This window comes from Meleagris gallopavo, unplaced genomic scaffold (genome assembly GCF_000146605.3).
Source record: "Meleagris gallopavo isolate NT-WF06-2002-E0010 breed Aviagen turkey brand Nicholas breeding stock unplaced genomic scaffold, Turkey_5.1 ChrUn_random_7180001869334, whole genome shotgun sequence".
In the NCBI taxonomy this organism is placed as follows: Eukaryota; Metazoa; Chordata; class Aves; order Galliformes; family Phasianidae; genus Meleagris; species Meleagris gallopavo.
The window spans coordinates 26,323-35,770 of record NW_011134344.1 but is presented as its reverse complement, the minus strand read 5'-3'; the positions used below and the strand labels follow the sequence as shown (position 1 = coordinate 35,770).

Below are 9,448 nucleotides of genomic sequence, written 5' to 3'. Positions count from 1 at the left end.
GTGAGGGGTTGGGGTGGATGCAGGGCTGTGGATGGGTGGGAGGGTGGAGGGTACAGGGATGGGGCTGGTTCTAGGGATGCTGGGTTGAGCGATGGGGCTGGTTCTGGAGGTCCTTGGTTTGGGGATGGGGCAATAATGCTGGGGGTACTGGGTTTTGGGATGGGGCTGTTTCTGGGAGTGTTGTATTTGGAGATGGGGCTGGTTCTGGAGATGCTGTGTTTTGAGATAGGGCTGGTTCTGGGGGTGCTGGGTTTTGAGATAGGGCTGGTTCTGGGGGTGCTGGGAGTGCTGGGTTTAGGAATGGACTGGTTTCAGGGGTCTCAGGGATGCTGGAATTTGGGACAGAGCTAATTCTGGGGTGCACATGTTTGAGATAGGGTTGGTTCTGGGGGTCCCAGAGATGCTGGGGTTTGGATAGAGCTGCTTGCAGGAATTCTGGGAGATCTGCTAGGATTTGGGATGGGGTTGATCCTGGGGATCTCAGGCATGCTGGGTTTTATGATGGGGCCGGTTCTTGGGGTGCTAGTGTATGGAATGGGGCTGGACCAAGGGGTCCCAGGGATGCTGTTTTTTTCCTGAGGGTTCCAGAGTGCTGGGGTTTGTGGTGGAGCTGGTTCTGGAGGGTGTTGGGGGGGGGAGGTTCTGGGTTCTTGGGTTTCGGAGGTTGCTGAGTTTGGTATGAGGTTGGTACCACAGGTCTTGGAGATACTGGGATTTGGGACAGGGCTGGTCTCTGGGTTCTGTGGTTCTGGTTTTGGGATAGGGTTGGTCCTAGGAGTCTCAAGGATGCTGGATTTTGGGACAGGGCTGGTTTTCAGGTGCAGAAATTTGGGGTGGGGATGGGGCTGGTTCTGGGTATCCCAGGGATGCTGGGGTTTGGGATGAGCTTGTTCCTTGTGGGCTCAGGGTTTGCTGGGCTTCAGGGCAGGGCAGGTTTCAAGGATTCTGGGGCCGCTTAGGCTCTGGGATGGGGCTGGTTCCAGGGGTCTCTGGGGTACTGGAGTTTGAGATGGCTCCCTGCCCCCAGGACAAGCCGGTGGTGTGCCTTGCCAACCAGAACGGCTCGCAGGTGGAGTGTGAGCTGGGGGAACCCCATGAAACGTGGAGCCCAGGTGAGTGCACCCCCCAAAACCTCCGTCCAACCCCCCCAGCTTCAACCCCAACCTTCACCCTGCATCCTCCAGGTGCGCTTCTACCTTATCCTCAGCACTCTGGGCATCACCCTGCAGACCACCGACCTGGCAGTGGAGCTGGCCCTGTCCACGTGAGCCGCACTGGGGGGGGGAGGGGTTGAGAGGCTCTGCGATGCCCCCCACCCCAACTCCTTTGTTGTCTCCAGGATCAGCGAGCAGCCAACCCTGGAGCCCGTGGTGGCCCGGGCGCGTGTGGTCATCGAGCTGCCCCTCTCGGTGACGGGGTGAGTGGAAATGGGGTGGGGGCTGCAATCCCCCCCCTCCCAGGGCTGCATTGACCCTGCTGTCCCCGCAGCGTGGCGGTGCCTCCCCGGCTCTTCTTTGGGGGGACAGTGCGGGGTGAGAGCGCGGTGCGGCGCGAGAGCCAGGTGGGCAGCGCTGTGCTCTTCGAGGTGACGGTGAGTGGGGTGCGCTGGGGGGGCTCAGCCCCATATGAGCATCTTATGGGGTTAGGGGATCGCAACCCCGTGGATCCCCTGCTAATGCATCACCCTACAGGTGTCCAACCGGGGCCCGTCGCTGAAGACGTTAGGCTCAGCCTTCCTCAACCTGCTGTGGCCACACGAGCTCAGCAATGGGAAGTGGCTGCTTTACCCGCTGCAGCTGGAGCTGCTGGCTGCACCGGGATTGCAGACAGTGTGCAGCCCTGCTGCCAATCCCCTGCGCCTGGCGTTGGTATATGGGGGAGTGAGGGTGGTGGGGATGGGGGTGGGAGGCAGCCCAACCCATGCTTTATCATCCAGGAGCCACCGGGAGAGGCTGAGGTCACCGAGGAGCCTGCCGTGGAGTCCTGGTGGGTGCCAGCGCCCGCTGAAAGGAGGAGGAACGTCACACTGGTGAGTGGGGCTTCAGTGCTGCCATCCCCGGGGTGCTCCCTTCCTAAGGTGCTCCCATCTCTGGGAGCACTGCTGGGATTCTCCCACTCTTGGGATGTTCCCATCCCTGAAGTTTTCCCATCCCGGGGTGCTCCTATCACTGGGGTGCTCCTACTGCTGTGGGATCTCCATTCCTAGGATTGGGTTCCCACTCTTTTCCCACTCTTGGGATATTTCTATCCCTGTTACACTCTCACTCTTGGATTTTTTCCATCCCTGGGGTGCTGCCATTCCTAAGCTGCTCCCATTGCTGGGATTCTCCCACTCTTGGATATTTCCATCCTTGGCATGCTCTCACTTTTGGGATTTTCTCATTCCTGGGATGTTCGCTTTCCCGGGCTGCTCCCATTGTTGGGATTCGCCCATCTCTGGGTTTTTTTTCCATCCCTGGGGTGCTCCGACTCCTGCAGTGTACAGCCATATCATGACCCCCCCACCCCCCTCCATCCCACAGGACTGTGCCCAGGGCACTGCACGCTGCATGGCATTTCGCTGCCCACTCTACAGCTTCGAGCGCGCTGCTGTGCTGACTGCACGCGGGCGGCTCTGGAACAGCACCTTCCTGGAGGTAGGACAGAGACAGGGATGAATCTCTGGGGGCATGCAGGGGTTCACCCCATCCCATGCCCCATCCCATGCCCCATTGCTGCAGGAATACCTGGCCGTCACCTCGGTGGAGCTGATTGTGCGCGCCAGCGTCTCGGTGACCTCTTCCATCAAGAACCTGGTGCTGAAGGATGCTTCCACGCAGGTCTGGCCCTGTGCCCCCCATTTCTGTTTCCCTACCCCCTCCCTGCAGCCCTCTGACCGGTGCTGCCATCACCAGATCCCTGTCACCATCTACCTGGACCCCGGCGTGGCTGTGGCTGGCGGTGTGCCCTGGTGGGTCATCCTGCTGGCTGTGCTGGCCGGAATCCTGGTCCTGGCACTGCTGATCTTCATCCTCTGGAAGGTGAGCGATGGGGTGAGGTCAGGATATGTCCCCTCCCTGGCTGTCTGTGCCATGTTGTGCCACCTGACCTGAGCTATGCTCTGCTATTTTGGCCACGCTGTGCCATGCAGTGTCCGGTTGTGCCATGCTGTGCCATCCCCGTTTTGCCATGCCATGTCATGCCATGCTTTTGGCCCACTACAGTGCCATGCCGTGCCACGTTGTGTCACGCAGTGCTGTGCCACGCTGTAGGATCACTGTGGTGCCATGCCACGTGGTGCCATGCCGTGCTGTTCCCCCCCAGCTGGCCGTGCCCTTCCTCACCTTCTCACTTCCCTCCCCAGTGCGGCTTCTTCAAGCGGAGCAGCCCAACCTCCCGCTACACTGCTAATTATTACCGGGCACGTCGGGGGCTGCAGCCCTCAGAGGTGGACAAACAGGCATTGCAGGGCCAGCGGTAACACGGGGCTGCTCCCACCCCGGGCTGCCAGCAACCAGCATGGGTGTGCATGGGTGTGCTGCCTCCTGCACGCGTGTGTGAGGGCATGCAGTGTGCCCAGGCGGAACGACAAGGGCTTGCAGGCTCTGCTTGCAGTTGTGCAAGGGTTTGCAGCAGTAGGGTGGGAAGAGGAGGGGTTTCAGCGTTGGGGTAGCAGGTTTTTGTTGCTGCTGTGTTGTTGTGCAAGGGTTTGCTGTGTGGTTGTGCAGGGTTTTGCAGTGCTGGTGCATGGGTGGGTGAGGGTTTGCAGTGCCAGTGTGTGGTTGTGCCGAAGTTTGCAGCGTCAGGGTGGATGGAGGAGGGTCTGCAGACTCAGGGCAGCGGGATGTGTGAGGATTTGCAGTGCTGGTGCATGGCTGTGCCGAAGTTTGCAGCCACGGGGTGGATGGAGGAGGGTCTGCAGACTCAGGGCAGCAGGATGTGTGAGGGTTTGCAGTGTGTGGTGCACGGTTGTACCAGAGTTTGCAATGCCTAGCCAGGATGTGCAAGGATTTGCAGCACCAGCACTTGGACGTGCAAGGGCTGGTGCAGCACTAGTGTAAAGCGCCTGCCCTGTGCCACAGAGGGACTGGTGGGCACAAAGCTGTGGGCAGATGGAGCCCATACCCAAACCCAGCTGGCCGTGTGCTGCCTGATAAGGCCAAGCTGTGGCCCCGATGCCATCCCCGTGGTGCTGACCCGCTGCTCCCCGCAGCTGGGCTTCTTCCGCCGGGCACGCTACGTGCCGCCGGCCGTGCCACAGTACCATGCTGTGAAGATCCCACGGGAGGAGAGGCAGCAGTTCCGCGAGGAGAAGATGGGCACCATCCAGAGGAAGGAGTGGGCTGTGAACTGGAGCGAGCCCAGCGATGGGCACGTCACCCCCAGCTCAGCATAACCCCAGGGACACCTATCATGCTGCTGGACCGCAGGGGGCTGCTGCATGCGGGACCCCCCCTCTGCTGCTGGCCATGCCCTGAGGAAGGACTCTCTGGTGACATTTGGGGATGCACACATACGTGTTGCTGTGCATGCCCGCCCTGGCCGGGCACACTCAGAATTGCTTGCAATGGGACAGGGCCACAGGGACAGCTCAGCCCCAGGGCATGGCTCGTCCCCAAAGGGATGGCACAGCCCTACAGCTCAGCTCTACAGAGTCAACCCCATTGTATGGGAATGGCTCTGCCCCAAGGGACTGGCTTGTCCCCAAAGGGCACAAGGACAACTCAGCCCTAAGGGATGGCCCTGCCCTATAAGCATGGCTCTGCACCAAAGTGGTGGCTTGTCACAGAGGGCCAGCTCAGCTCCATTGAACAGGGCATGTCCCCAAGGGGATGACATTTCTCCAAAGCGATGGCTTTTCCTCAAAGGGTACAGACACAGCTCAGCCCTGTAGGTACGGCCCCATCCTACGAGCATGGCTTTAACCCAAAGTGATGGCTCCTAAAGGGTCAGTTCAGCTCCACGGTACAGGGCTTGTCTCCCAAGTTGCTGGCATGGCCACACAGGGCTGGCTTGTCCCTAAAGGGACAGATTGTCCCCCAAAGGACAGCTGTGCCCTATAGGGACCGCTCAACCCCCCAGGACCAGGGGCATGGCTCTGCCCTATTGGGCTGGCACATCCCTATGGTGTTGCCGAATCCCCCAGGGGCTCCTCAGCCCTAAACTGCTGCCTGTGCCCCCCTAGGGACAGCCCAGCCCCACGGCAGTGGCTCAGCCCCACAGGGACACCTCACCCCCCACGCAAGTGCCGCTCTTCCCAATAAAAGGAGAAGCCCCCACGGTGCCAGCCTCGTTTCTTGCAGCTCGGACATGATGGGCGCGGCCCTGCGGACATTTCCGTGGGCGGGCGGGATGGTGGGTGCGTGGTCAACGGTGGCAGTCCCTGCCCGCCCCTTTCCTTGTCCTCATCCCCATCTCTGCCCTCCGGTGGGCTCCGTTCGCCCCCGTACCCGCAATGAATCGGGCGCACCTCCACCCTCAACCAAGATGGCGCCGCGCGCACGAGATGTCGCAGACTCAGTGACGTCAGAGGCGCTTCCGGTGGCGCCCGGAAGTAGCTGTCCATGGCGGCTTCCCGGCGGACGCCGTCGAGGGGATGGTGAGGCCGCGGTGGGGCCCAGGGAAGCTGAGGTCCCCAACGGGGGTCCCGTAACGGGCGCAGGACCCCTCCGGAGCGCTCCTCTGATGGCGTCGGGCGCGGCGAGTCGCTCCGAGGACGAGGAGCCGCTGGCGGGGCCGAAACGGGGCTCGGCCCAGGCTTCTGGAGCCGTCCCGAAGCGCCGCAGCTCTTCACGGTACGGGGGATGGGGGGTGGGGGTGCGTGGGGTGGGAGTTGGGGGCACGGGGCCCATCGCTGCTTCCTTCGGCTCAGGTTCATCAAGCGGAAGAAGTTCGACGATGAGTTGGTAGAGAGCAGCTTGGCCAAGTCCTCCAGCCGGGCCAAGGGGGGCGTGGAGCCGGGGCGCTGCTCGGGCAGTGAGCCGTCCTCCAGCGAGAAGAAGAAGGTGAGGGACGGGGAGGCTGGGGGGGGGGGACAGGGGGCTCTGAGGGACCCCACCGCCCCTTTGGGGTGACTTCCATCACCTTTCAGAGTAGAGACCCCCAGTGCTCCCCAGAGAGATGCCCCCTCACTGCCCCTTGGGGAGGAGACGCTGTCAGGGGGACCCTACAGTTCCTCAGGGAGGAGATCCTCTCCATTTCTCAGGAACCCCACTGCCCTCGGGGAGATCCCTCCCCACCCTCTCCCTTGGTGTCACTCCATTTCCCCTTGGGGTGACACTCCCACCCCTCACTGTCTCCCCAGGTCTCAAAGTCTGTGTCCACCCCTGTGGTGCCCAGCCCCGTCCCGGCCCCCAGCCTTGCCAAGCGGATGAAGAAGAGCAAACAGCCCTTGCAGGTGACCAAGGATCTGGGCCGCTGGAAGCCTGCTGATGACCTCCTGCTCATCAATGCTGTGCTGCAGGTCTGACTCTCAACCCCACAGCCCCAGGTCCAACCCCCCCATGGCCCCAGGGCTCACTGTGCTCTGGGGGCTCTTGCTGTGGTGGTATTCATAGCTTTTATTTCATCTGAGGGCTTTTCCAGACCAACGACCTCACATCTGTGCACCTGGGCGTGAAGTTCAGCTGTCGTTTCAACCTGCGGGAGATCCAGGAGCGCTGGTACGCGCTGCTCTATGACCCCATCATCTCCAAGTGAGTGTGGGACTGGTGCTGGAGGGCAGAGCTGCCCTCAGAGGTGGTTCTCATGCCACATTCCCCTCAGGTTGGCCTGCCAGGCCATGCGCCAGCTGCACCCTGAGGCCATCGCTGCCATCCAGAGCAAGGTGCTGTTCAGCAAAGCTGAGGAGCAGCTGCTGAACAAGGTGGGATCGGTAAGAGCCTGAGGGGGCCAGGGCTTGTGGTAGGTAGGGCTTCATGCTGGCATCTGCTTTTCCGTGGGCATCCTCTGTGCCATGTGTCCTTTGTCCCCTCTGCAGATGAGCCAGCCCACACTCGACACCTTCCAGGAGCTTCTCCACAAGCACCCCGATGTCTTCTACCCTTCCAGGACAGCCAAGGCCCTGCAGCTGCACTGGCAGCTCATGAAGCAGTACTATCTTCTGGATGACCAAACCGGTGAGCCCAGCTCCCCTCCCCATACCTCCTGTGTCTCTCTCTGTGTGTCCCCACCCATGCACTCCTTTCCCTCCTGCTCTTTCCAGTGCAGCCGCTCCCCAAGGGGGACCAAGTGCTCAATTTCTCGGATGCTGAGGACATGCTGGATGACAGCAAGCTAAAGTGAGGTTTGGGGGAGCCCTGAGGGAAACACGGGGTGCTCCAGATGGTATTCTCTGATCCTTCTCCTTCTCTGCAGGGATGTGCGGGATGATGTGCTGGAGCATGGTGAGTTCAGCCTGCACCCCACTGCACAGTGGAATCTGCACAGTCTGACTTGGCAGGGGGGTGGGGGTGTGTTCTCCTCTCACTCTTTTCTTTCCCCTTTTTCCAGAGCTGACTGTGGCCGACCGCCGCCAGAAACGGGAAATCCGGCAGCTGGAGCAGGAGCTGCACAAGTGGCAGGTGTTAGTTGACAGCATCACAGGTGAGAGTGGAGTGTGGGAGGCTGTCTGACAGTCCATCTATCCTTCTTTCCATCTGCCCTCCTCTCTGCTTCTCCCCTCAGGCATGAACTCTCCAGACTTTGACAGCCAGACACTGGCCGTTCTGCGGGGCCGCATGGTGCGGTATCTCATGCGCTCTCGAGAGGTGAGGCTGAGGCCCCCCAGCAGAGCTCTGCTCATCCCAGTGAGCTCCCCCAGCCTTCTTATGCTCCCCTTTCTTCAGATCACACTGGGCAGAGCCACGAAGGACAACCAGATTGATGTGGACCTGGCGCTGGAGGGACCAGCTTGGAAGATCTCTCGCAAGCAGGGTAGGGAGCAGGGCTGGGCTGTTTTGGGGGACTCAGGAGCACAGCAGCAGCTGTGTTCCCCTCCCTCCTGTACTGCCCCCCTAAGGTGTCATCAAGCTGAAGAACAATGGGGACTTCTTCATCGCTAACGAGGGCCGGCGCCCCATCTACATCGATGGCCGACCTGTGCTTGGTGGCAACAAGTGGAAGCTCAACAACAATTCTGTGGTGGAGGTGAGTTTTGGGGGGGTGGGTGAGGGGTCTGAGGGCAATAGGAGGTGTCCAGTCCTGCTCACCTCCCACCTTTACCTACAGATTGCCAGCCTCCGCTTCGTCTTCCTCATCAACCAGGACCTGATCACACTCATCAAGACGGAGGCGGCCAAGATGGCCCAGCAGTGAGGAGAGGGGGCTGCTCTGCTACATCCCCTCCAGCCTTACAGGGAGTGATGGCTCCCCTCAGCTGGAGGGGGGTGGCTTCTCCCTCCCCCGGCCCCAAGCCTGTGGGCCTGCAAATAAAGTGTTTTACCCCCACACCTGTGGCTCATGGGAAGGGGTGGGGAGGGAGGTAAATGGACACACAAGACCCTGAGCTGCGGGGGCAATATTTTGAAAGTCCTTTATTGATAAAGGCAGAGTTGCTGTACTCACATGTCCCATTGAAGCAGCTGATGGTATCCAGGAATGTGTTTTGCTGAGCCAAAAGAACCTCATTTGCTGCATCCCCCCCAGCCCTCCTCCTGCCAGCCCCAAGGAGTCACCCCTGCCATCCTACTGCCTTCCTGGGAGGGGCTGATCTCTTCCCCCACTGCACCCTAAAATGCTGGCTGATGGAGGCAGTAAGGAACAGAGAGCATTAATTAATGGACAGTACTAATGAACACGAAGATCTCCTTTTATTTGGACAATGCTAAGGTACGGCCATCGCCGCTTGGTAGCAGCTAGGATTAGCTCTGCTAATTGATATTGCTCTTTAATTTAGGGTGGGTCTGGACAAGAGAGGGAGGTGAATTAAACAAAGAGTTTTCCCCTCAACATAAACCAGAGTAGAGCACGCTGTGCAGTGTGCACAGGGTCCTGCTGGCACAACGCTGGGGGTTTAGCCCTCACAAACCCCTCCTGGCTCCTTCAAATCACCCCCTACTCCCGTTTTGCAGCACTTGTCCTCGTTGCCAGCACGAGGGCTGGGCTGTCCTGGGGGTTGCTCCTTCAATGTGAGACCCCAGGGTCAGGGCAGAGTGGGGACAAAGAGGCTGGGGGCTGCATTTGGGCCCCCTCTGCCTACAGTGACATCAGAGCCATGGAGATTTTCTAGAGGGGAAAGAAAAAGGCAACAGTGACAGCAGCAAAGGGGCCCTGAGCCCGGGCGGAGGTGCAGTAGATGTGAGAGAAGAACACAAAGCAGACGTCAGAGAAAGAGAAGGAAAGAAAAAAGAAATAATAATAATGGCACAAGAACTGAGAAGTGTAAACTTTCCTTTGTTAATATCTCTAGCTAGGAGCTTCCTACAGTCTCGTCCCCTTAGGGCAGAAGTGGGGAAGGAAACCTCAGGAGCTGGCTCCCTCCTGGCGGCTG

At 60.1% G+C, this 9,448-nt stretch overlaps 3 protein-coding genes across 3 annotated transcripts in view; 2 read left to right on the top strand and 1 right to left on the bottom strand.

The window, feature by feature from the left end:
- Positions 1 to 5,261, top strand: part of LOC100550013 (integrin alpha-7) — a gene marked incomplete at its 5' end in the record, with an annotated part of 10,163 nt that extends 4,902 nt beyond the window's left edge. The window contains 11 exon segments of the mRNA XM_019611178.2: positions 776 to 1,084; positions 1,086 to 1,112; positions 1,185 to 1,264; positions 1,340 to 1,417; positions 1,489 to 1,591; positions 1,692 to 1,868; positions 1,937 to 2,029; positions 2,523 to 2,636; positions 2,721 to 2,819; positions 2,895 to 3,020; positions 4,193 to 5,261. Of these exon segments, the coding sequence (XP_019466723.2) occupies positions 776 to 1,084; positions 1,086 to 1,112; positions 1,185 to 1,264; positions 1,340 to 1,417; positions 1,489 to 1,591; positions 1,692 to 1,868; positions 1,937 to 2,029; positions 2,523 to 2,636; positions 2,721 to 2,819; positions 2,895 to 3,020; positions 4,193 to 4,375 (1,389 nt within the window).
- Positions 5,262 to 5,451: 190 nt separating this feature from the next.
- MCRS1 (microspherule protein 1) lies at positions 5,452 to 8,408 on the top strand. The gene is made up of 13 exons (XM_010727049.2): positions 5,452 to 5,774; positions 5,852 to 5,984; positions 6,284 to 6,442; positions 6,565 to 6,674; positions 6,745 to 6,853; positions 6,959 to 7,097; positions 7,184 to 7,259; positions 7,336 to 7,364; positions 7,471 to 7,563; positions 7,645 to 7,727; positions 7,806 to 7,893; positions 7,979 to 8,106; positions 8,188 to 8,408. The coding sequence occupies exons 1-13, from the start codon at positions 5,467 to 5,469 to the stop codon at positions 8,272 to 8,274; spliced, it is 1,542 nt and encodes a 513-aa protein (XP_010725351.2). The 5' UTR covers positions 5,452 to 5,466; the 3' UTR covers positions 8,275 to 8,408.
- A 692-nt stretch (positions 8,409 to 9,100) lies between these two features.
- The window catches only part of SPATS2 (spermatogenesis associated serine rich 2), a 17,138-nt gene continuing 16,790 nt past the window's right edge, over positions 9,101 to 9,448 (bottom strand). Inside the window, 1 exon segment of the mRNA XM_010727048.3 lies at positions 9,101 to 9,183. Within this exon segment, the coding sequence (XP_010725350.1) occupies positions 9,101 to 9,183 (83 nt within the window).

What these genes read in the sequence shown, in the direction of transcription:
- MCRS1 (XM_010727049.2), top strand. Translation starts at nt 5,467, where the DNA reads ATGGCGCCGCGCGCACGAGATGTCGCAGACTCAGTGACGTCAGAGGCG. An exon ending in CCTCCAGCGAGAAGAAGAAG is followed by an intron (nt 5,985 to 6,283) that starts GTGAGGGACGGG and finishes CTGTCTCCCCAG; the next exon opens with GTCTCAAAGTCTGTGTCCAC. An exon ending in TATGACCCCATCATCTCCAA is followed by an intron (nt 6,675 to 6,744) that starts GTGAGTGTGGGA and finishes CATTCCCCTCAG; the next exon opens with GTTGGCCTGCCAGGCCATGC.